Below are 26,279 nucleotides of genomic sequence, written 5' to 3'. Positions count from 1 at the left end.
GAACCTGATGTACCTTCTGATTTCTAAGAGATCTGTGTTCTTGTTTTTGTGGCTGATCGTCCACGTTTCTGCTGGTAAACCTCTGTGGGAATTCACTCTGTTTGGCACTAGAGTCGTCTGGGCAGGACCGGTCCTGATTATCCTCTTCTGTATCCTCCTTTTTACTCTCATCATCCACTTCTTTCTGCTCAACCTGCCCATCTTCAGGATTTTCTGGCATCTCTGATACGACTCCATCATCACCATCTGGGTTGCAAACTTCTTCATTTACTGTTTCAGTCATGTCACCGGCCGTTTCTGCCTCTGGTACAGCGAAAGATGCAACTGATCCAAGCCTCTCCGGTTCGGGCTCGGCTTCTTTTGCAGTTTGTGGCTCTTCTTGTTCTTCACGAGCAGAAAGTTCAGAACCACCTGGGATGTCCAACGCCCCTTCCGAGGCGTCAACTCCTGTTTGTTGCTCCTCTTCATCTGCCTGAATGGTTGTGTCTGCTTTGTCAGCCGCTGCGTTTCCTGCCACATCAGGGCTAGATCGCTCTTGCTCGGTGCAGACATCCTTCACTCCCTCAAAGCTGGGGCGGCTTTCTATGTCTGTAGGGCTTTGCTTTGGCCCTCTCTCTTGGCTTAACGTGTCATCGGCAGCTTCAGGGCTAACAAAGTGGCTGCAGGGCTGAGCGGGATGGGTTGCCGCATTTCCCTCACATGACCCATCGTCAACATCAAAGGTGACAGAACAAATCCCTCTAAATGTCTGAGAGGAGATGCTTCTCTCCTACACAGGCAATTATTCAGATTAAATCCAGTGATGAAGGACAGCCAAAAAGAAAGAGAGTAAAGATTGATAAATGCACAATTCAGCATCTAGGAAGAGATCAAGGGTCAAGTCATAAAGCTGGATGTAAATGGGGGGTGTCACCATATCTCCACCATGAATGATGAATAACTAAAACTGTTTCTCACTCAGTCAATTAATGCTTTAAATGTCTTATTTCAAATACATGCCGTTAATAATGAATTTAAAAAAAGACAAATATGTGAACTTTCAAAAGTGAAAACAAATTTTACTCAGGTGATCAATTTATCTTTTTCTTTCTTTATCAACTAATGGACTGCTCACTCACAGAGGGTCTTGACGGGGGCTCTTTGGATATCTGGCCCTCTAGGGAGTGAAGCCTCTCTTCCAAGAAGTTGTTCCTCGTTATCAGATTCTCCACAGCGTCGTCACGAGGTAAAGCTTGCTGTTGTCTGCAAGGTCAACAAGAAAACACAAGAACTGGTTTACATCTAATAACACTAAAACCAGTCGTGTTAGACTATAAGAGAACTGGGAGGGGATACGGAAGTGTACATGTATTTACCTTTGGAAGATGACGATAAGATGATCCATTTATTATATCAGATAACTTTGTTTTCTCTCCTTGTGCTGATCTGCCGTTATGGTTCAGCCATGATTTTTAATGAAAAGTGACAATATTGAGGAGTCTTTCCATTTAATACCTGTGGCATTTAACGCCATGATTAATTATGAAATGAAGTAATCGTGTATCCCTTGAATGCAGTATTAAACCAGAAGCAAGCCATTGGAATATTTTTTTGCCAGTGATGGCAGGTATAACTATTAAGTTTGAAGCTCAAAAACAAAACTCTCCTCAGCTGCCAACAATAAATAATCCTTTAGATCTTTTCAATAATTCCTGGATCCATGCGGTAATCAGGGTGACACATTCATTAATAAAGCTGGAGCCTATCCCAGTAATCATTGAGCAAGAGGAAGGGTACACTCTGGACTGGTCACCATGTCATCCCAAAAATGTCATCACTTGTTTCTTGTTCTTGTTCTTGTTTTTTTTTTTTTTTTTTTTTTAGCCTGTCCTGTCCAGCATCTCAGCATACAGAACAGCAATCTGCGTGCCATATTTTTGGTAGACAGATTTGCTCTGTCAAGGGAGACATCTCATGTATATAGCTGCCCTTGTTTCTTGTTGTATTTCTGAGATTTGATGAAAATGTCATAAAAATCCATCCATAACTTTTTGAGTTATGTTGCTAATAAACATACCTATGCTGCTGAACACGTGACCTCAGTCCAGCTGTATAAGAACAAAGGCACTGATATACCTCACAATACACCTAAAATCCCTAATTTGGTCATGCCCAGCTCCGGTCCTAGAGGTCCACAATCCTGCCGGTTTTCCATGTACCCCTGTTCCAACACACCCGACTCAATCTAATCAGTAATTGTACAGAACTATACTGGCTGCTGGATGCATTTACAGGAAGCTGGGTGTGTTGGAACAGGGATACATAAGAAACCCCTGCATAATACATCTGCATGTATCCAGTCACACAAATACAGCCACACACCCCACACATATGATGAACATCTCTGAACATCATGTTGTGCAAGAAGTACTTAAACACTGAAGAGCTGCACATGTGCCTTCAAAAGTTCAGGAAAGGTCAAATTAAGATCAGCTGTAAAGGGTTTGATGCATGTTAGGTATATTCTGACAAGTATAAGAGTTACTGTGTGTTTGACTTGGGATAAAAAGTGCTTGTGCACTTTAACATTCGTTAGAGCACGTTTCAAACACGCCTTAAAATAAAGCGGTAACTCATATACAGTGCAAACCTAAAACTGAAGACAAGTACAAAAACAAAGGTAAAAATACAAATAAAATATTGTCTGATTAAGTGGAGACATTAAAGAATGGCAGGAAATAAACTTGAATAAAAGCTGCTTGTCAAATGAGAATGGACAAATGAGCTTTAAATGATTATTTTTACATTCAGCAGCTCTAAACTTTTCCTTGAGAGTAAAAGTTTATTTTTAGGATGGAGGATGTGTGCTGGGTCACTCAGTATTTTATGGATTGTAAAGATAACTAACCATTGTGCCCAATACTTTTCATGACAATTTTATCATCCAAGCAATCTTACATTTTCACTGGATAGTTAGAATCTCATTTCAAGCTGCCATGCATATCTAATAATCAACTACCACGTTAATTGTTCCCTATTACATTTTTATTTCACACATTCCACTTCCAATCAATCACAGATGATGGCTGAACACAGCCTGGATCATGTAGAATCAGACCACAGTTCTTCTCAAAAGGAGCTGAAATTAGACTCATCAGGACACGTTGTTCCATGCTTCTCTTATGAATTGATATATGGCTTCCTCCTTTTGAAATATTATTTCAGGTTATGTTTCTGGACAGTGTTGAGTGCCTGGTCTTCCAAGGAACTCCTGAATCTATTTGGTTTTATTGCTGTCTTTTCCAAAGTAAATAAACAAAACTCAATTTATTACACAGGTGCAAAAAGGGTGATAAAATAATGTAATGTATTTCAATTCATCACAAGATTATTATAGAACAGTATTTAGTCATTTATCTCTGCTGTTAAAGAAAGGTTCACCTGTGAGATTTAATTTATGGCAAGCAGGTTACAAATCTTCATTTAGCTAAATATCGCTGGCTCTTATCAGTAAATAAAGGTTTAGAGATCATTCACTTGCGTATCCTCATTTATCCTCTCTGGATGTTAAACACCTGACAGAGCTGCAGATTTCAGATGATACTAAATCCTCATAACTAACCATAAAACAGAAACAGAAGATCAACTCTGGAATTTGTGAACATTTTTTAGTTTAACAGACTGGGTCTCAACAGTAATGTTCATGTCAAAAGCCCTTTAAAGGTGCAGTGTGTAACAAATTTAAAGGTCAGTGTCAGTAAAGTTTCATGTACTGTATCACTAAATACCAGGGGTGGGAAAATCTAATTGAAAAATCAAATATTGGGATTTTTTTGCTTCACAATTTTAAAATCGAATCGCAATTTAAATCAAATCGGCACCAAAAAAAAAAAAATCGTAATAGAATCGAATGGGGACTAAAGCATATCGTCACGGCACTACTAAATAAAGTTTTTTATTGGTATCTAACCACTTTATTAAAATATCTTGTGTTTTATGTTTTTTGACGCATTTACAGAGAACGTGCACCACAGGTATTAATGCGCAGAATTGTGCAACACTTAAGATGAAAAGGCGATCCTAATGTGGGAGAATCACAAAATATAAGACAATACACATGAAAACATGGAGTAAAAAACGTAGTTTAAAAATAACTAAATGTGTTTCATAAAAGATGTGTAAGACCGTCTTTAACTCCATGGCTGCCAGACATTGTTGTAGTAGAGAGCTCTGCGTTCTGGCTCATCTGTCGGCACTGTGGAATGTAGGGGCCGATAACCGGGTGGGTGCTGAGGTGCGCATTCACAACATGTTGGGATGCACGCTTGGTACACGCTTAGGAGGTGCATTTTGGAGGTGTTCTGACACGCACCCGGTCAAATCAGCTCTCCATATACAGAAACCAAATAAAAGTGCAAAAGACGTCTTTGGCAGCCAAAAAGTTAAGAGCCTTGCAGATATGCCCACAGTGGTTCTCCTTTGTTGGCGCTACAGGGAATCAAAGCGGGGTTCTCCAGACCAAAGCTCACCTCTGTAAACACTAAGCTATCACACCCAACCAGTCATCATCTTGCATTTTAGTATGTCTAGCATATATCTTTCTAAAAAAAAACTAGATCTCATAACATACCCAGGCAACATTTTAACTACTAAGAGATGAAACACTGCATTGGATGACCTGGTTTCCACAATCACACAACCTTGTTCTAGCTGAGAAGCTTTTGGATGAGTTAAGACTACAGTATCATAGAAAAGTAGCGAACCAGCGCCAAACATGTGTGGAAACCCCTACAGAGACTTTAAGAAAGCATTCCATGTGGTAAATTTATGACAAGTGTGTGCAAAGCTGCCATCAAAGACAGAGACAGCAAAGATTCTACATACTTTATGGTGATGATCTGCAACTCCAGCTCTGAGTTCTTCTTCTTGAGCTCCTCTAGCTCCCGCTCCATCTCAGTATATCGCATCCCCACCACATGATCAGCAGTCACACCTCCAACCTTCAGTTTTTTCTGCAGCGTGGCCTTCTCTTGTTCTAATCTGTGCACACAAAAAGATGAATACTTAACAACAAGCAGCTCCACGTTGTTTATTAAATCTATGAAAATGTAATTCCATTATATTTCTCATGTTAATTTACTTGGGTTTATTTTAACTGCAAGTTTTATCACACTCATTTGACAGAGTAAAAAGTCTCATTCATATGCATTTTTTTAATAATAAAAACTGGTACAATGGTAGGAAAGTTTATATTATAATGCTATGTTTTATTAGTAGTGTGAGGATATGTGCTGACATCCTGGTTGTTTCTTGTTTCCGTCTCACCTCCCTCTGTGTCCACACATTGCACTAAGGCCTCATGCTCTTTTTTTGGGCATTTTCCTGCAAACTAGGGACAGCTAGTATGTGCTTTTAATTTTAAGAAAATGGGAATGATGGGAGTAATCAGTTTAAGAGCAAACATTTTGTCATCTAAGAACACAATCTGACATAGTTTTCTTAAGAGAGAATTTAAGAAAATTCTTATACGATATTGATGAATCAGGTCCAGTATTTTCCTGCCCATATCATCTAAACTGTTCTCTGATCTGCACTTCCCATTTTTACATTTGTTACTGTACTTTTTCATATTTTTTTATGCAAAAAAAGGTGAACTTATAAAAAACATGGACCACTGTTTGACAGATGTACATTAGCATTTTTTTTTCCATTGAGCAAAGTTTTAAAAAGCTGTGCAAACCAGCTGGAATGATGCATTCACTGACCTGCTATAAAGGTCTTTAAGAGTGCTGAACTGTTTTGACAAAGACTCGTTCTCTCGTTCCTTCTCCTTCAGTGAATTCTTCACCTTCTCCATCCTGGTCTGCCATTTCTTACTTTCCTCCCAACGCACAATCTCTTCTTTGGTCTGTTAGGAAGTAAAGTTGTACACCAGATAAGCAGTAATAAATAACAGTAATAGCAGTATGACAGCGATATGAACAGCCTTGTTCAAATCCCGCAACAAATACAAAGCAGCTGGCCTGAGGTGTGTTGGGGATCTTGACCGACAACAGCTATTCTGCTTTGAGTATTTACAGCAGCAAAAAGAGCTGCCTGATATGGAATACTGGTGCTGGCTGGATGTTGGGATTATTAAATATACTTGCATGTCAAGTCAAACCCACCCCAGGTCTCGTTGCTGTAAACCAGCTGTTCTAGTCACACTGACAGCAGCAGCTCCATAAATATGATAACAACAAATAAAAACCAGCTTTTTTGACAAATGATGCTGTGTTGTTGTACGGATGGTGCTGGGGACCTCGTGGGACTGCGGCGGTTCACTGAACTACAGGAAAAAGCCTTAATACGGCATATAGCAATACTCTTGGTCTCTTACATTCATTTAAAAAAGAAACTGTTAAAAAAAAAAAAACTCTTGTCCTTGGATTACTTTTAAAGTAAGAATTTCCTCTAAGTAACAAAGTATGACTTTCTTCCTTCTTCCTGCTGTCTTTGCGTCTGATGCAACATGATGTTAGTGGCTGCAGGGATCCTCAGATAATTAATAAGATAACAGAATTAGCTTCTCTGTTATTATAAAATTAGTACCCGAAATGTTAAAATGTTGACCCAACCTTTCCATGATCATCTCTGACGCATTTCAAATTGTCTCGCTTCTCTAAATCAGACTCCAACCTCCTGATCTTCTTCTGCAGATTCTCAATGGTTGGCCCCTTCCCATCAGGTTCGGGTTGATTCTGAGCAACAAACACAAAGAGACAGGCTTCGTTTTTCTCAGAAAGATCCAATTTAATATATATCCTGATTATTTAAATCGTGAAGAGAAGGCTGGAATGAGTTAAAGGCATGAGATGGAGAGATACAGTCCTAAGAAACATCGTATGCGTAACTGCAAAGTAGCACAAATAATCAAGAATACCAGAATAATTAAATCAAGCCAGATCATGGATTTTATCTTAAAACTTAGAGGAATCTGAGATTCCATTCTTGATGCATTCCTAAGCTGTTGTTTTTCTTCTTTTACTTGCTGTGGAGGAACCTAACAGTGGTTTGCGTGTCTTGCATCTCAGTGTTTTATCATATTAAATGGTCTGAGTGTCGTGTTTGAGTCAGAGGGTTCTAATGTCACGGTGATGCGTGCTCCATCATATGGCTGCTGTTAAACATATCACACTATAGCTTCTGTTATAAAACAAAAACACTTTGAGTATGCTCCAGACAACGTGCGTGTGATTTCATCCACACACTAACCTGCATGGCGCTGGTGAGCCGTTTTACTTGCTGCTTCAGCTCCTGGATTTCTTGCTCTCGCTCCTCTTTTTCAGCCTGCAGGCGTCTTTGGGTTTTCTGACATCTCTGAAAGTCTTGGTTAAGTCCATCCACTTCCTCTTTTAGAACATTCTCGCGGCTTTTGGCAGTTCTAGCAGACTCCTTGGCAGCTTGTAGCTCTTCATTAAGTTCTTGCACCCGAGCCTTTGTCAAAGAAGGTTTTTTTTTTTAACGTTTGTTTACAATGTAAATGAGAAGTTGAGATTCATGCTATGAATAGTTCAAAAGCATAAAAACAAAGTGTGTCTCCTGACATCCATTCTGCCACAGCCTCATATGTCTTATTCCTCTGTGCCATCAAGCATTAACTACCTGATATTAACACATATCCTGCATTAAATTCCTCTCCGAGGAAACAATGTGCAAATGTTTATTTAGCTGCACAAAAACCTTAGTTTTCATATTATAGAGCAAATTCAGAATTATACTGTGTGTGAAAAACTTTAGAAAAACTTGGAATAATTGATGAACTACAGAAGATAACATTTGAGGATTTTGAGAATCCAGAAACATCTCTGTGTACCATGGTCACGGCTACAAATCAACACTGGATGCTCATAATCATCATACCCTCAAGTGTTACTACACTAAAACAGGCCTGGTTCTCTACAGGAAGGCACTGCATGGGATCAGGAAGATGTCCAGAGATAACTCTCCATGAACACAGTTCAATGTGTAATCCACAAATGCAGGTTTAAGCTCCATTATGCACAGAAGAAGTCATATGGGAACAGATTCCAGGAATGCCACTGTCTCCTTTCACTAACATTACTTTAAACTAGTTTGACTGAAACCACCTGGGTATCAGCAGTCAAAGAGCTGCATCTGATGATATGAGGCTGTGTTAGTGATATAACTGGCAACTTTTGTGGGTTTTTAAAAAAAATTCTTTATGAATAAGAAGTGGAGCCTTGCATAGAGAACAAATATTACAATATGCTTTCCAGTGTCCAGTCTTTTTCTTTTGTAATATAAAACGAAACTGAACAGGTAAGGAGAGAGATAAAATGTGCAGTGAGTTCTGAAAAGGAAAGGACCAAGAGAACAGCAAAAAAAGAAGAAAAAAAAAAAAAGAACTGATTTACATTTACTGCATTTTAACTTGACATGACCTCAATGAAGCCTGGTTGTAAAGGCTTTATATATCTGACATAGTCAACACATAAATTAACAAAAGTTTCCTTTCAGAGACAAATTAAAAAATCTCATAAATCTCATTCACTATGTTTGTTCATTCATACATGGTGGGGGGAATGGGAAGAAGCCAACGTCTAGTGTTGGTTAAGAGATTTGGAAATCATTTTTCCCTCTAAGCCTTTTTTTTCCATTTCACTTGCCGACTTTAAGGAATTTGAATGATATTTCAGGAGGCATTGATGCTTTTTGATAAAGAGCCATGAATGGCAGCCAGCTGTCATCCTGCATTTTTTTTTAGGGACTTCTGTGGCAGCTAAAGTTCTGAATATATCCATCTTTCTAAACAGGAAAGTGGTAAATTTTTCGCCTCCACTAATCCAGACTCCCTGATTTTTCAAGTGCACATTGCATAACATTCATAACACTAACGCAGTGTTCTTTATTCCAAATCAACACACTTACAAACATTAACAAATGCAATAGAGGTGAATTAACCGAAAGTAGCTGCAGCACAAAGTCAACCGTGTGATTTATTTATGTCTTCTAAAACATGCCACATAAACAAATCTTTCTTCATAGTTAAATCTCGGTAGAGATAAATGGTGATTAATGAAACTAGGCTGGGCCATCTTAAGTCAGCCAGATGGTAAACACACTCCTTGTGTAAAAAGGTGGGTGTTAGCAGCATATTCACCAACTTCACCTAAAAGCTGGCTAATATTTCTGTGGAAGCTGCCGTGGAGCTTTGCTTTGAGGAAGTCATGGTTTATGAAAGTTTCTGTTCGTGTCACCAGGTGGTTTGGCTCTTACCTTCAGGTCTTTAGTGTGTCTATCGACCAACATCTGTACATTGAGGGTCTCTTCTTTTTGTGCGGCGCTGGCTATAACCTGCTGTTCTGCAGCGGACGTCATCTCTGCCCGCAGCTCCAGCAGAGCCTTGCTGAGAGCCTGACAGCAAATGGGATGTTGGTGATGACAAATATCATCATTTCAATAGAAAATCAGAACGGATTTTACATTTAAGGCCATCGTACAGTTCTTCATGACTACGTCCTCTTTATTTGACATTTATGGACGGGTAAGCAGAAGTAACAAGATAACATAACAGTGATGAGAAGACAAAAATTCTTTGTAGTTTTTTAAAACACAAGAAGAAAAACAGAAATGTATGAAATTGAAGAAACCTTGAGTTGTTTCTCTCTCTGGGCAAGTTGTGCTTTCAGTCTCTCCACCAGGTTTTTCATGGTGTTGCTGGGGGAGCGGATGTTAGCTTCTTTTTGGGCTTCCAGCTCCGTACGGACGTAATTCATTTCCTTCTCCATCTGAGCCATCTGTCTCTTCTGATCTTCAGTCTCGGCAGTCAAAGCGGTCACCTGGGCAGCACAGTTCTCCTCCAGCCTGCAACAAATCCCCCCAGCCAATTTTTTAGCCACTAGTTTGTTCTAAAGCAGAATTATTTCTCCCACCCTTCTTTTAAGATAACTTATGACTTAAACTGGGGGCATTACCAAAACTCCAGTTTACAGGTGTGAAAACCAAGATTTCTTCATATTTCATTCAGCACAGCTAAAGAAATGTTTTGAAAACAACCAAAAAACAAAAAAGAAACAGGGTTGTATTTGTTTAACTTTGTTTCGTAGTTCTGGGAAATATTTGGAGTTTGTCCTCCATTTTCACCATATTTATGACATGGCTGCTGTCACAAAGTCCAGCTAAGTCCAGCAGATTCAAACCCCAAAAGTCTTGACCAAAGTCCAATCCAATCCAATCCAGTTTATTTATAAAGCACCGTTAAAAACAACAAAGTTGACCAAAGTGCTGTACAGAAGAAACAATAAAACATACATATTTACATCATAATGGGGCATCAGCACATTGTTAATAGTAAAACAACCCTTTAAATTAGTCAAACGCCAAAGAGAAAAAAATGAGTCTTCAGACAAGACTTAAAAACAAGAAGCGATTCAGCCTGTCTAATGTACAGGGGCAGCTTATTCCACAACTTGGGACCAATAACAGAAAAAGCTCGGTCACCTCTCAGTTTAAGCTTCGTCTTAGGAACCACGAAAAGAAGTTGATCTGTGGACCTCAGAGAGCGTGTAGGGGAATACCTCACCAGCAGGTCTGACAGGTAGCGAGGGGCCAGACCGTTCAGGCATTTAAAAACAAATAAAAGAATTTTAAAATCAATTCTGTAACGGACAGGGAGCCAGTGAAGGGAAGACAAAATTGGTGAAACATGGTCAGACTTTCGAGATCCAGTTAAAAGACGCGCTGCAGCGTTCTGCACCAGCTGCAGCCGTGCGAGAGAGGACTGACTGATCCCACAGTACAGGGCGTTACAATAGTCAAGCCGTGTAGTTACAAAAGCATGGATCAAAATTTCAAAATCATGTCTTGAGAGTGAGGACCTTATTTTTGCAAGCTGTCTCAGGTGGAAAAAACTTGCTTTCACCACAGCACTAATTTGTTTGTCCAATTTAAGTTCCTGATCCATTTTGACACCAAGATTGCAGACAGTAGGCTTAACAAACTGTGACAAGGATCCAAGGTTAACTGAGACAGCATCACCAACACTGCTAGGTCCAAGAAGAAGAACCTCTGTTTTTTTATCATTAAAATGCAAAAAATTTATTGACATCCAAATTTTAATTTCATCAATGCACTTTAAGAGTTCAGTGGCACTGAAGCTTTCTTGACGTTTGAGGGGAATGTAAATTTGGCTATCATCAGCATAAAGATGAAAAGACACACCAAGCCTTCGGAGAATAGACCCCAGCGGCAACAGATACAATGAAAAAAGGAGCGGACCAAGGATTGATCCTTGCGGCACGCCACAATTCAAGGGGGCCGAGGATGAAGCAAAGTCACCCAATCTCACACAAAAACTCCTATCTGCTAAGTAGGAACGGAACCACTCCAAGGCAGCCCCGTGAATGCCCACTGTGTTCTCAAGTCGGCACAGGAGGATTTCATGATCCACTGTGTCGAACGCAGCGGTCAGATCTAACAAAACCAGTGCAACAGTATGACCAGAGTCAGTGACAAAAGTGACAAATAAAGCACAGATACATCCCAGTCAAAAACTCAAAGAGGATGTCATCTAAATATCGAGAGGCTGTAATCTTTGCTGCTGCTGAATTCTACTGTATTGCATTACTAAAATATTTTTAAGGTTCATTCTCCTTTCATTCCATTGGGTGTGCTTCCTCTATGGCTGAAATGCCGATATCCCAGTACACTGTTGAACTGTGGAAAACCCCTCTTTAATCGGATTTGCTTTTAACCCTTCAAAATCTAATTTCCCTTCATTTACCATAAATAACTGTTTTGTTACCAGAATCCTCTTAATTGTCCAAGTCTGACAGTATTGTCTTGGTCATTTATTATTTTTGCCTGACCCAATTACTCCTAGATCTAATAAAGCTTTATTTTAATACAAAAGTTAAAATGTAATTCAATAAAAAGCAAAATTCTTTTAAAACAATTCTAAATTTCTCCTTTAGTAGTAAGCATTAATAATATCTTTATTATTTATTACTATTTACAATAATATCTTAATATCCACAAATAACGTTGGTTGTCTCATGTTTATGTTACATGAGACAACAAATTCTTACATACAAATATATACTGTTTAATGTATATTACATATACAGTAATATGTACAGTAATAACATATAGTACTGTTTTATACATGGGACTCAAAAAAAAAAAAAAAATCATTGTAATTACTTTGTAGTTAATTAGTTTTAAGGGATCACATTGTAATTGTATAGTAATATTTGCCCCAAACAGAACTTTTTTTTAAAATGTAAATGTATTTTAGAGGATGACTGAATCAAGAGACACAGGCCAGACATTCATATTGTATTACTTTTGTAATGTCTGGAAAAAAGCATATAATTGCATTTCACCTCAAAACAGTAGATGGAAAACTGAATGGTAAATATGTCTGTCCAGAATTGAACAGACCTAATGTTAAAATGTTATTTTAAATACTTCATCACCAGTAAAAATCATGTCTGGTTTAACTAACTGTTCTCTAATTTAGACTCTACATCATGTTATGGTACGTTTAATTTTTTTTTACGTGTTTTCATCCACATTCTTCATTAAAAGGCATTTAGATCTGACAGTAAGCTAGGGTGGGATCAGTCAGTGGAAAATTTGGACGTTTCATTTTTAGTCTGGCCATGGTGCAAAGGTGATCATGTCCTGCTCTTAATGCAGCTTGGAGCTGGGAGCTGCACGAAGATAACCCCTTGTGAGCACCCACTGCCATAGGCTCATGTACTGGCCAACCAGTAAATGAAACATACCATCATGTCAGTCTCCAAAAGTTTGCAATTACCCCAGATAATATGGCAAGATTTGTCACTTGTTACTTTTTCTTCAATTAAGAGTTTAGACGGGTCTGAAAACTCACTAAACGTAGAGCCAAAGCCGTTGATTGTTTGCCATGTTCATTGTTACCGTGTTCACCAGTTCAATCGCCATACCAGGAAATCGTTTCCTGACAAATGTTCCACGCTGTTTAAAACCCAAACTAATATTAAAAGAGTTCATTTTTTACCACGTTAATGTTTCCGGAAACAAAGCATCTGCTTAGCTTCATAAAGTGATGCCTAGATTAGGATGTGATTCTGATGCAGAACTGGACACAATGCGATATTTACAGAATACGTTAACTTGAAAGATGAAAGAAGATAAGACTATGGTTTGTCTATCTACTTTCAATGTGAACCGAGTTACCATAGTAGTACACTGTGCCTAAAATACCATCTGCTGTGCAGCACATGGCTGATTCAGAGCTCAAACTAAAGAAGTTGGGAACGGTGGAAGAGCCATGCAGAATATGTACTTCTGTTTTTGTTTGTTTCTAAATGAAGGTGTAAAGACTATGTGTCCATCAGTGTATGTTATGTGAACAACCTCAAGCAGGTAAATATAGCAAATAACTGAGATGCCCCATTATATTACTGAAGGAACATGACTGCATACAGGAGTATTAAAAACATGATAAAAATCCTGTTAAGGATATTTAGAAACATAAAAAATCTGCAATTAATTTACATTATATTCTGAATAACTGACAGCGCTAATATGTGGACAACTCAGTATGTTTTATAAGTCTATATAAATAAATATCTTTTTTAGGTCTATTTAAGATTTCTAATTGTGCTTGAGTGTAAATTTTGTGTTTTATCACCCTCTTAAAAATGTTAATAAAAATAAAATGTTAATAAAAAATAATTAAAAATGTTATAATCACTTTGCCATCTCTTCCGTGTGTTTCTTAGCCTGCATCTCCATGTTGGTCATCTGTCGCTCCAGCTCAGCCTTGGTCATCTTCAGCTTTTCTGTGATGGAGCTGAGACAAATGTCCTGCTCAGCCACCGTCTGCTCCAACTCAGCCAGACGCTCTAGATGTTTGGAGGTTGGCACCCTGAGAGTCGGCTTCTTCATCAGCTCCTGAGCAAAGAAAATAGGGTGTTTTAACAAAACAAGTTATTACTACAAGAACCAAAATACAGCTTGTTAGTTTGACAAGTGCTTCCTATGTATAAGTGCAATTCCCTACAGGAGATTAGAAAATGATGGCTTTCTAAGTGTGGAGTTATGAATACCATTGCAGTCTGTTTGAAGCGGTCCAGGGACGTGTCGGTGTACAAGTCTAGCTTCTGATGCAACATCTTCAGCTCCTCCTGATGTCTTTTTATCATTTCCTCCTGGTCCTGGAAACAACAATGTGTAGTTGAATAAAAGAAAAACATAAAAATGGTAAATAAATATAAAATAAATAATAAAAACAGGAAAAAGTATTTAAAATTTATATCAACATTAATATATATAAAAACAAAGAGATACAATGTTCTGCCAGGAAGACATCTCAGCAGTTGTGCATGTTACTGTGATTTGTTAAAGACTTGATAATATCCTGTTAAAGTATGTTCAGTAACAGATGAGGAAAAAAAAACTGTGACTATCCAAGAGGTAACTCAGAACACTTGTGTGATTAGTTGCGATTAAATATATTGATTGACTGACAACCAAATAATCCTCTTCTTTCACACACCCTCCTATCTCCTCTGGGGTCCTCCATCAGAGTTTGAGGGTCCCACACAGCATCTTTGCTGTTCTTAGGACTGACTTCTTCTGGATGGAGATGTCTGTTTCTCCAGGTATCTGTTAGAGCCACTTCTCCAGCATGGGGGACACGGTCCCTACTGCTCCAATGACTACAGGTGCTACTGTTCCCTTCATCTTCCAGGCTTTCACCACTTCTTCCATAAGTCCTTGTTATTCCTATAGTTTGTTGTGTTTATCTGATATTGCCATTGATGGGGATAGCTACATCTGTCGCAGGTTTCCTCTGCTGCTTATCCATGATCACTATGTCTACTTGGTTGGTCCATCACCAGATTGTTGGTCAGTATCTGAAAGCCCTATGTGATCTTAGCCGTCTCATTTGCCACCATCTTGGAAAATGTTTCCCATTGTGATCAAGTACAGATTCTGCAACCTGCAACCATATCTTGCAACCTGCTGAGAGGTGCTGAATGTTTTCAGGGGTCTCTTTGAACAACCTGCACCTGGGCTCCTCCCTGGTGTGGTAGGTGTGGTGTGTACATTTGGGTCTCTCTTGCTCTGATGCTCAAGGCTCCAGTGCTAACCTTATTAATGCCTCTGTCCTGTCCTTAAGTCCAACCCTCTCCAGCCATTGGTAGGACTTGTTCATATCGGCCATCTCAGCAATCTGTCACTGGTACATTCCATAGAGGGGCTCATTCTCCCAGGTTGGTTCCTTCAACTTCTCCTCCAGTTTCCACTCCCTGAGACATTCATCTAGTGCTTCATCCTTTTGGACTATCTTCTTGATGTTTTCATGAAGCTTGGATGTTTCATCTTATATAGTGCCCCTGGTGGTTATTAGTCCTCGGCCTTGATTTTTGTGCTGACCGTATAGCGTCTGGATACTTGGGAGTGGAACCCTCCATGCATGGTGAACGTTTCCATGTTTTAACGTCTGTGGTATGAACTTTCTCCTTTGGCCACCTCATTATCCCAGTAGGGTATCTGATCACTGGCAGGCATAGTTGTTAATTGCCTGGATCTTGTTCTGGGCATTGAGCTGACTTCTAAGGACTTGTCTGAATTCATTACAAATATTGGACTGTGGCAGCTTTCATTGTGGTCTTTTCATGGTTGTCATTTGCTTGTGGTACTCCAGAGTACTTGTAGCTCTCCTTAACATATACTATGCTGCCCTCTGGGAGAGCAATACCCTCAATATGGAATATCCTTGCCTCCCTTTGTCAGCATTTGACCACATTTCTGCACTCCAGACAACATTCCAAAGTCCCTGCTGTAGATCCTGGTGGTGTGGATCAATGTGTCAGTGTCTTGCTCATTTAGTAAACAGCTTGATGTCATCTATGTAGAGGAGGTAACTGATGTTGGGCCCATTCTTGAACCAGTATCCATAGCTAGTTTTGTTGATTAAAATGCTGCAAGTTTAAAACAGCCATGCAGGAACATGTCTCCTTGATATATGTCTGTCATTCCCAACCTGTTTTCCTTGAGGACCTTCATGCACATACTAAAAAGCCATGGACCTCCTGCCCTAGCTGCTTGGGTTTATGCTTTCAATAAAGATATTCTCGCCATAAATAATGTATTCTGGTTGAGGCTTATCCTTCGATAAAGCCTTGTTATGTGTGGATATTAATCCCGATGGCTCTAAATGTTTAAAGCCTCGGGGACCCTGGGGATGAGGTCTATACTAACAAACGTGGTATATATACACAATATATTGCCAAAAGTATACAGTATTCACTTATCTGCCTTTACATGCATGAAAATATGAATTTAAGTGACACACCCTTCCCTAATCCACAAGGTTTAATTTGATGTCTGTCCGCCATCTGAAGTTAGAACAGCTTCAAGTTTTTAGGAAAACTTTGCACAAGGTTTAGGTGTGTTAATGGGAGTTTTTGACCATTCTTCCAGAAGCACATTTGTGAAGTCAGACACTGATGTTGAAGAAGAATACCTGGCTTATAGTATCCACTCTAATTCACCCCAAAGGTGAGGTCAGGACCCTGTGCAGGCCAGTCATATTCTTCCACCAAACTCACTCATCAATGTCTTTATGGATTTTGCTCTGTGTTCTGGTGTGCAGTCATGTTGGAACAGGAATGAACCATCCTCAAACTGTTTCTATTAATCTAGGAACATGGAAATGTCCATCTCTTACTACACTGAAGCATTCAGTTTCTTTCACTGGAACTAAGGGGCCAAGTCCAGCTCCTAAAGAACAGCCCCATACCATAATCCCCTTCATCAAACTTTACATTTGCAAATGTAAAGTTTGCAAATGTAAACTGCAAACCCAGACTTGTCTGTCGGATTGCCAGATGGAGAACCGTGATTTTTCACTCCAGACAACACATTTCCACTGCTCTAAAGTCCAGTGATGGCAGGTTTCACACCACTGTATCCGATGTTTTGCATTGCATTTGGTGATTTATGGCTCGGATGCAGCAGCTAAGCCATCTACAGACCACATGAGTTTGGAGGTCTGTAGCGATATAAAGTTGGCGACCTCTGCGCAGTATGCACTTTCTTATATTTGCTCTGTCGTTTTACATGGCTGCCACTTTGTGCTTCTGTTGTTCTCAAATGCTTCAACCTTGTTTCAGTACAGCTGTGAATACTTTTGTTATTGTTGCGTATATCAATCATACACTCTTGTTTAATGCTAATGCTACAATTTGTTTATCCATCAGCTTTACAACAAATTGCTCAAAGTAATAATTGATAAAATGTTCTGAACATAAAGTCTCTTCGTGTGTTTCTCCTCTACCTGTCTGGCTTGAGCCAGTTGCTTCTGGTATTTCTTTAGCACGTCCTCCTTTTTGTCAAGTCGACCCTGGAGATCTTTGATAGTCTGGTGGGCAAGCTTGAGGGCAGGTTGATTGGCTGAATTCCCTTCTTCGGGCTTGGCCAAGTCTGCGAGCAAGCGCTCTCTGTTGGCGGTTGCTGGGAGCCGGAGACGCAGCTCATTGATCACTTTATCCCTGGATATGATGTTCTGCTCTGCCTTCCACAGAGATTCTTCTGTCTCTTTCAGTTTCTGCACACAGAAATATTTGGATTATTATTGAAAAAATAAATGCAAGAGATGAAGCTTTGCAGACGTATAAATGTATGGACTGAAACTGAATACTTTACCTTATCTAAACTCTTGCAAGTGGCCTGAGTTTCCAAAATGGTGCGAACATGTTCTCTTATTTTACTAAATGCAAAATCTAACTGATGAGCGAGCGGTAGCGTCGGGTCTGGGAGGGATCCAGTACCGTCTTCAAGCTAAAACAATTAAAATATAGTTACCAGCAGGGAAGCAACATGTTGCAGAGACTGGACTGTCTTCAGAATAAAAAGTGTTTTATCTATGAAGAGAAAATTAACCTAGTAAAATTGTGCATGTGTAATACATGATTTGTAAACTTTGTAAACCAAATTGTGTGTAACTTTTGGTACTTCCAAATGTAGGCACTGACAAAAATTATGAAATTAAAAACACAAAATAAATGTGCAAACACAGAATTTACAAAATTGCACTAACCATAACATTTTACACCCGTTTTTTCCTTTAACCTTTTGAATCAAACACTTTCAGTTGCACTTGTAAACTAATCTGTGGTCAAATGCAGTTTTTTGCATATCAAGTGGTTTTTGCACACATTTAACAATTTGCACACTTTGGAGTCTTTTGAACACAAATTATTAGATCTGTAAGGCTGGAGTTAAAAAAAAGTGTAAAATATCAATGTTTGTTTTGTTTTATGTGTTATTTGAACACAAATTTGCAATTTTGGATTTGCAATATGAGCACAATCCGCTTTACGCAGTTTACAAATCCTGTTTTAATACAAACAACGATAAAGTTAATTTCTCTCTATATTTACCTGTTACACTTTTGTTCCATGTTATCAGTACTTTACCTTTTCTGCACCACTAAGAACCTCTTTTTGATGCGTTTCATAGTGATCCAGTTGACGCTCCAACTCCACTTCACGCTGATCCCAGGCAAGCTGGCGTTCTTCTTGAAGCTTAATAAAGCAGAGATAAAACATTTCTAAAGCACCTCAAAATACGTGTTGTCTTTATAAATTAAGATCTCTACAACAACTTTCCTTTTCACTATGGACCGATTTAAGCCACAATGTTATTTCTGAACACATCATCAAAGTAATGAACATCTTTTTGCGTTTGGATGAAAAGATTTCTAAGATTTTTCTCATACAGTGTTGAGCTGCACAATATCCTCCTCCAGTGAGCAAATTGTTCGATCCTGTTCCTCCACCAGCTTCTTCAGGTAATTGATCTCCTCCTTCTGAACCACCAGCTCCCTGCCCTTCCTCAGCTCTTGCAGGCGGGCCTCCTCCATCCTCTTATGCCACTCTGTTACCTGTTTCACATCATGCAGACAGGAATCAGAAGATAAATTTAATGATTACTTGTAAGAGGCTTCATATGGCCAACAACAGACCTTCTGAGCCCCTTTTACATCCTTCAGAGTTGAGATGAGCTCTTCCAGGCCTCGAAGCCTCAGCTCTAGCTCCTCCGCCCGTCCCTCTGACCTCCGCCTCTCCTCCTCTGCCTTCCTTCTCTCTTCCTGGGCTTTTTCTCGGTCTTCCTGGAGCCTCACCATGGTCACAGAGAACTTCTCCTGCTGGGGGAGGGGCAGCGCCCCAGCAAACTGCCTACGCAGTGACTGGATGGTCTGCCGGAGGTGCATGGAGCGGTTTCTGCCCTCTTGGCGAGCGAGAAACAGAGAGCGCTCGCTGGCGTCCAGCCGTTGTTCAGCTCGCAGCTTGTAGGCCTCCAACTGCTGGATGTGAGCGGTGGCAACTTCCAGCTTCCCCTGAGACGCTGACTCGCTGAGCTGCAGGGCAACGATGTGCTGGTGGAGTTTTGCAATGAGGGCCTTTTCATCTGACTGAGACTGAAGAAAAGAGGGAAAAAATGTAACGCCAGAATCCACTGATTAATGACGGACTGCCACAAAATCCTGTGTTTTCATTCTACTGAAACTCTCTTTTCACCCTTTCAGTACGAGATGAGCGAGTGGAACATGACTTAATCACAGAACATGACCACAGAACTCAGGAAATTTTGATCTTTCATTATGTTTCACTAAGTTAGCAATGTGCACAAAAACAAAACTGCAGCAAAGTATGATTTTGCAAATTTCCATCCATCTTTTTTCTTCCACTCAACCAGGGATACTCAATCCTGGTCCTCGAGGGCCGGTGTCCTGCAGGTTTTCCAAGTCTCCCTGCTGGAACACACTGACTCAGACTTAAACAAGCTCTGCACATTTCTGCTAAATGCACATTGAATTAAATCATGTGTGTTGCAGCAGGGACACTTGGAAAGCCTGCAGGACACTGGCCCTTCAGGATCAGGTTAGAGGATCACTGCACTAAACCTTCATGAGAATCCATAGTACAGGAGGCAGCATGAGATGCCTGCAGTACAGAAGATATTTGCACATACTGAGGGGGGCAGCAATTCTAACCTGGAAAATACCAAAATGACAGGGAAGACACTCCGCATCCAAACCAAACACAGCTTGAATCCCAACCTTCCTCCCAACCTTCCTTCATCCCACTCCTTTTCAGATATGTAAACAGAATATTTAGTTGTCAGTTATGTTAGCTTTATCTATGTATTATTATTTCTGCCTGTTTATTATTGTATGATTATTGTTTGTCTTTTACATGCTCAAAATAAATTAAAATTCAACCAATGTCACTTTCACACTGGGTGTAATGGAAAAGTGTCACAAAACCTATGACCACAGGTGTTTATGGGAATGGACCCAAAAACATGTGGTCTAAGGTTTTATTCCGGCTCCAAAAATCTACTGTGTTGTCCTCTGTTTTGTGACTCTATGACTCACACTTCCTATGACATACTATCTTGGGCTTCACATCTTTCTGAATGTTAAGGTGTTTTTAATGTGAATCTGGGAATTATTCCCTTTTTATTCCCGACTGACCACTGATACAGGTGTAAATTATTAATATTGGCCGATGCGTTCCTGAGATATTTACCTCCATGGAAACATCTGTAAAACGGCTCAAGTTAACCTTTTTATTATTATTTGAGTTAATATTTACTTTAAGAGGAAAAGCCTAATTGAGATTAAAAATCTATTTTCTGAAAACATGTCAAGGCTCCGAAGCAATCAGAACATCGGCGAACAGATGTAACAGCCTCCACATTATCCAGCATTTTCTTAAAAGTGTTAAATGAGGCTGTGTTATGAAGTTTTATGTGATTAAGCAAATCGTTCAGGCAAAGGCGGCACCATACATAAGAAGCCCTCTCCTCGATGTCAGTTTGCACCTTTAGGACTGAAAATAATCCTATGAAGGAGTATGGAAGGCGAGTTGGATGGATGCGCCGCTTGGCTGTGACCTCACTTGGCTGTCTAGGAGATCCCACCCCCCCAATGTGTTCTCTTATGTTGTAACTGTCTGCATATGTGCTTTTTTTTGTTTATAGGTGGTTTTTTTTGTCGCATCTTTATCCTCCCTCCCCTTGTAGGTGAAGTGTAGAGATACTTCTTTTTTTTAAACACCCACCAATCCTCCCTCATGTAATCTTTTCCTCATTCTGTTGAAAGGCGGCGTCGGATAAACTGGCTGCGAGGCCTCAGTCTGCCCGCATCTGTGATCTGTGTAGATTGTTTATTGTTTGTCTGTAAAACCTTGGACGGGTTGTACTGGACCTTGTGTTTCCCCTCAGGAATGAATAAAGTAGTATTGATTGATTGATCTTTTCAGATGGAGAAATGTCGTGAGATAGGATGGAAACAGACCAAGAAAAGCTTTGTAAACAAAAATAAGCTTAGTGCTTATATAAACAAAACACAATTTTTAGTTTCTATATTTTCACAGTTCCTCATCAAACATTACTTTACTAATTCCTTTTTAATTGGGCTGCTGTCCTCACAGATTGGGTTTTTTTTAGGAGAAGAGAACTGTGTTCTAGGTGAATTTACTCTGAGACATCAGTACTATTTTGATTCTGACACTTGTGTGGGAATCTCACATGTCTCAACTTTCTTTGAAGACAAAGATTATGCGTATAACCCTTGTAGTTGTGAAGGTATACTTCATTTAATTAGAGTGTGTCAATTTGGACAGGAGGCAGGAAATATAGGCCTTGTGATGAAGACATTAAACGAGGTCGGATCACAGGGGCAGCTGGTTCAAGAGGAAGACCCAGACATCCTGCTCCACGGTGACACGCTCCAGCTGCTGCTGGGTGATCTCAAGACTTATCCAGGTCAGAAGGGCTAATCCCTCCAGCATGTCCTGTGTACAGTCCAGGGTCTCTTTTCAGTAGTAGGAGCCTAAGAAACTTCTTAAGGGAGGCAACTGGGAGACATCCTAATCAGATGCTTGAACCACCTCAGCTGAACTCTTTCAATATGGAGCAGCAGCAGCTCCACACCAGGACAAGCTCCTAACCAATATTTTAAGCTGGCAAAAGAAGCTCATTCCAGCTGCTTTCAGCCACATTTTCATTCTTTCAGTCATTACCCAAATGTCCTAATTATACATGGAGGTTGTACTGTAGATAGATCAGTAAATTAAGAGCTGTGCCTTTTAGTAGAGCTTTTACATCAACACAATAGACCAACATAATGCCTTCAACATGATGCTGATGAAGTCCAAGTCCATCTGTCCATCTGTCACTCCATCCTGCCATCACAAGATTTTCACTACTTTTCCCTCTCGAGATACATCGCCTCAGACTTGAAGCCATTTATGCACAGAAGACAGATGGACAGTTTTGCCCATCTCCTTGATTGGTCATCATGTATGTAAAAGTTTAGCTATCTGTCACACAATGAAGAAAATGGAGCAATGACACTGGAAATCACTGGGGCAGTATAAACTTATAGCTGACACACGACAAGCGAAAGGAAAACTGTCAAATTCAAAGCACAAAAGATGATGCAACAAAAATCTTTCTGCTTTTATTTTTGTACTTCTGGTATTTTCTATATTATATATATATATATATATATATATATATATATACATATATATATATATATATATATATATATATATGTATATATATATATATATGTGTGTGTGTGTGTGTGTGTGTGTGTGTGTGTATATATTTATTTTATATACAGCGGTGGATGCAGCTACCAACTGGAGTCAAAATACAGAAGTAAACTCCAATCTTAACCCTGACCACAAGTGGATGAACTGGCTTAGTAACTGTAGCAATAAAAAAAGAATAAGAAAATTGAGATATTACAACGTTTTAAACAGACATCACCTTTTATGTAATTTGCATGAGTTGTGATTAAACTCAGAGAATCCTGAAGATCTTGGTCTGAAAATACTAATAAAACCCAGATCATCTGTTAAAAAGCCCTGGTCTAAGAAGCAGCCTTGGACATAGCATTTGCTTTGGGCATATAGTTACCTAACAGGTAGCCATTTGGCAAATTTCTGTGTTAAGAGAGAAAAAAGTTACCTGATAATCCAGTATTTGTCTCCTTAAAGCTTCTATTTCTTTATCGTTGGACTTCTGTCTAGCCTGTAGAGATGACACCTGGGTCAAGGCCACATCAGACACTTCTTGCAGCCTGAGTAGACAAAAACATACAAAATGATAAACAAAAACAATAAAAGAAAGTATTTTTCTTCTCTGGCAGTTCATGCAGTGATTTTTAAAAGACTCGGAAGTTTTACATATGACGGCATGATACAAAGAAAAGCAGGAAGAGGTTCTCACATTTTTCCTTAATGTCTCACAATGGATGCAAGCCTCTGTGCAGCTCTCAAAAGCATGAATTCATTATACTAATTCTGATTGGCTGGCGAACGTGTCTGTCTGCATCAGGTAGTGCCACCTACCCTAAATAGCACACACGGACGGCACCGCCTGGTTTTTACTAAACCCTCAAATAAATTTCAGTCTGACCTTATCAATCTTTCACATCATTCTGGAAAAGAGTTAGACCACTTCTTTTGACATAGCTACTTTCATTCATCGCGGTTTGTGAGCAACAATTCATGCGCAGCTCTCTTATGATCCCACTGCAGCATTAAAGCTGGGCTGAGGTCATTACTTTGACTGAACCATTGCATCAGATTTTTTCTGTTGCTGCTGTGTTTGGGATCACTGTCCTGTTGCATGAGTGAGTTTTAGTTGTCAGACAGATGGCAATACACTCAAGTTCAAGAATCCAATCAATAACTTGAAGGTAACCCTCTCAGCACTTTTAAACACGATAGTAGGAGGGTGATCATTTAGGCTGTTTGGCACGGTGGTGGGGGGAGAGGTGATGTGGGCTGTTAGGGGTGGTAGTGGGAAGAGTTTGGGCCCATATATTGCTAAACAATATAAACAAACAGCATAACTGTTGTTTGGATATTGTGGCAACACTTTTAAACAAGGCATACAGAGTCTTTTCACTGAAGCACTGAAGAGTCTCACCTTGAGTTGAACTTGCTTGGGTGTTCAGTCCACTGAAGACTGGGAATTTTGTTGAACATATTCCATTCAAATCATCTTTCTTTCTAAATTATGTGAAGCTGACCTTATAACCCTTCCAAGATTAATGGACAGCTGAAATTCCTTCCCTAGGAACTTTGCTCTTTCCACCATGGAACTGTGTTAATACGCAAACTGGCCCAAACTTCTGTTTTTATGGAGATGTTCACACGGATGATGATCAATTAATCAAGTCTGTTTGATTACAGCCCACAGCTCCTTTTGACACACTGAATTTCTATTGGATGCAGTATGTGTGATTTTAATGTTTCATACTCTGCTCATGCACTTTGGCTCAGTTTTTTTGTTGATTTAACAATTAAATAAGGTAATATTGCTTGCCATGTTGTTTCTCTGATGGCTTTTTTTTTTTTTTTTCACATGGTTAAAAATTGTGATGAGGGCTTTGATGCAGGATTTAACATTTGCAGTTAAATAAATGAATTAATGTATAAATAGTTGGTCTACCTGAAACACAGAGCAGCACTCGTCAATTCAAGAACATGACATCAATGGTTATTAATGAAGCATCAATTCATCAAATAAGAAAACCATTCCAAATATATATATATATATATTTTTTTATATATATATATATATATTTTTTTGTCTTGTCCAGCATTTAGGCAAGCAGAATGATGGTCTGGATGCTGTGTTCTGCTGAGCAAATTTTCTCTGCCAAGGGAAGCTTTATAGATATAATGATCCCCTTGACTTTCTGAATTTTTATTTTATTTCTATATTTATTTTGTATTGTTGTTTGAATTGTAGAGTTTGTACTGCTGGACCAGAGAGGACAGACAAAAGACAGAAAGAGAAAGGAGAAGAAACACCTCATAAGAAAAGGGAAAGAGATAAAGGGAGAGAAAAGGGAGAGAAAAAAACAACAACTAAAAAATAACCCAAAAACAAAAAGAAAGAAAACAACCTACAGATGTATACATACACACATACAGGCACACACATACATATACACACACATACACACGCATACATACACATACATATACACACACGTATACACACATCATATATATATATATATATATACATATATATACATATGTACACATATACATATACACATACATACATATACACACACACCTCTATGCACACACATACACACACATACATACGTACGAACATATACGCACTTGCCAGTATTAACACATATACATACACATACAAGCCAACTTTAGATCATAGTAACTAAACTATGAATCTAAAAAGTTAAATATAAATGAGAAACAAACAGAAATGAGAAAACTAGCTGCTGTTAGTGAATAAAACTGCAGACGACTCGGTGACTGTGTCACATGCAGAACATGCAGAGTGGAACGTGTTCCGGAAAAGGTGATCATACCAGTGTGACCCTTCCCACACAAAGGCAAGAGGCACGCCAGGAGTACCCCCGAGACCCGGGCCATCGGCAGCCATCCCCAGGCGCAGACCCCAACCGCCCCACCCCGGAGCCAGCCATGCGCCGACCCAGGAGGAGGCAGAGGGGGGTCCCAGCCAGAGTCCCCCGCAGTCAGGGGGAACAGGCCCCAGCAGGCCCGGACCAGCGAGGACCGGCCCCGCCGGGCACCGGCCACCCAGGGCAGACAGAGCGCGGGCCCCACGGCCCCAAGAGCCCATATATTTTTTGATTTCTGCCCAAATTACATCTCTCAGTTTCTCCCAATGCAGCTGCAATCAGGATAAGTTTATCTTTCTTATGACTTTAAAAACATTTTTATTTCACAATCTCTACATGTAATCACAAGATTGATTGATCTGATGGCAAGATGCTATCAAACGTACTTTGAAACCTCAACACGAAGCTCGGCCTCTGCCTTTTCCAGCTCTGCGATCCTGGCTCTGTCAGCGTCGCTCACAGCTTTGCTTACGCTGTCTGCCAGCTCATCTCTTAATTCCCGCTCCACCCGTTGGGCCTCTGCATTCATCTTGGTCAACTTAATGCAAACAAAATAATATAAGGATGTGATAAAAATGAAAAGACCATTTGGGATAAAAAATAAAGTTTTCTCAGCTGCTTTGCAGTTTTTTAACAGTCATGAAACACAAGGCGACACATGGATTTAAACATCTTTTCATCCAGCATCTGTAGACTTTAAGAACTTGTACTGTGCTTCTATAAAACATGTATCCCTGCCATGTGAATCAAATTAACTTTAGCTCCTCAAAATGTTTATTTACCTCAGTCATATGGACACACACCT

General features: G+C 39.6%; 1 protein-coding gene across 1 annotated transcript in view; it reads right to left on the bottom strand.

Moving 5' to 3' along the window:
• Positions 1-26,279, bottom strand: part of cep290 (centrosomal protein 290) — a gene marked incomplete at its 5' end in the record, with an annotated part of 60,668 nt that overhangs the window by 7,112 nt on the left and 27,277 nt on the right. The window contains 16 exons of the mRNA XM_079256662.1: positions 1,119-1,242; positions 4,864-5,019; positions 5,745-5,887; positions 6,597-6,719; positions 7,234-7,455; positions 9,259-9,396; positions 9,633-9,846; positions 13,724-13,923; positions 14,079-14,186; positions 17,318-17,587; positions 17,686-17,820; positions 18,459-18,566; positions 18,761-18,925; positions 19,007-19,462; positions 23,032-23,143; positions 25,861-26,012. Coding sequence (XP_079112788.1) covers positions 1,119-1,242; positions 4,864-5,019; positions 5,745-5,887; positions 6,597-6,719; positions 7,234-7,455; positions 9,259-9,396; positions 9,633-9,846; positions 13,724-13,923; positions 14,079-14,186; positions 17,318-17,587; positions 17,686-17,820; positions 18,459-18,566; positions 18,761-18,925; positions 19,007-19,462; positions 23,032-23,143; positions 25,861-26,012 — 2,826 coding nt within the window. The remainder of the gene's footprint in view (positions 1-1,118; positions 1,243-4,863; positions 5,020-5,744; positions 5,888-6,596; positions 6,720-7,233; positions 7,456-9,258; positions 9,397-9,632; positions 9,847-13,723; positions 13,924-14,078; positions 14,187-17,317; positions 17,588-17,685; positions 17,821-18,458; positions 18,567-18,760; positions 18,926-19,006; positions 19,463-23,031; positions 23,144-25,860; positions 26,013-26,279) is intronic.

This window comes from Telmatherina bonti (genome assembly GCF_933228915.1).
Source record: "Telmatherina bonti genome assembly, chromosome: 2".
NCBI classification, from domain to species: Eukaryota; Metazoa; Chordata; class Actinopteri; order Atheriniformes; family Telmatherinidae; genus Telmatherina; species Telmatherina bonti.
This window is presented reverse-complemented; position numbering and strand designations above follow the sequence as displayed.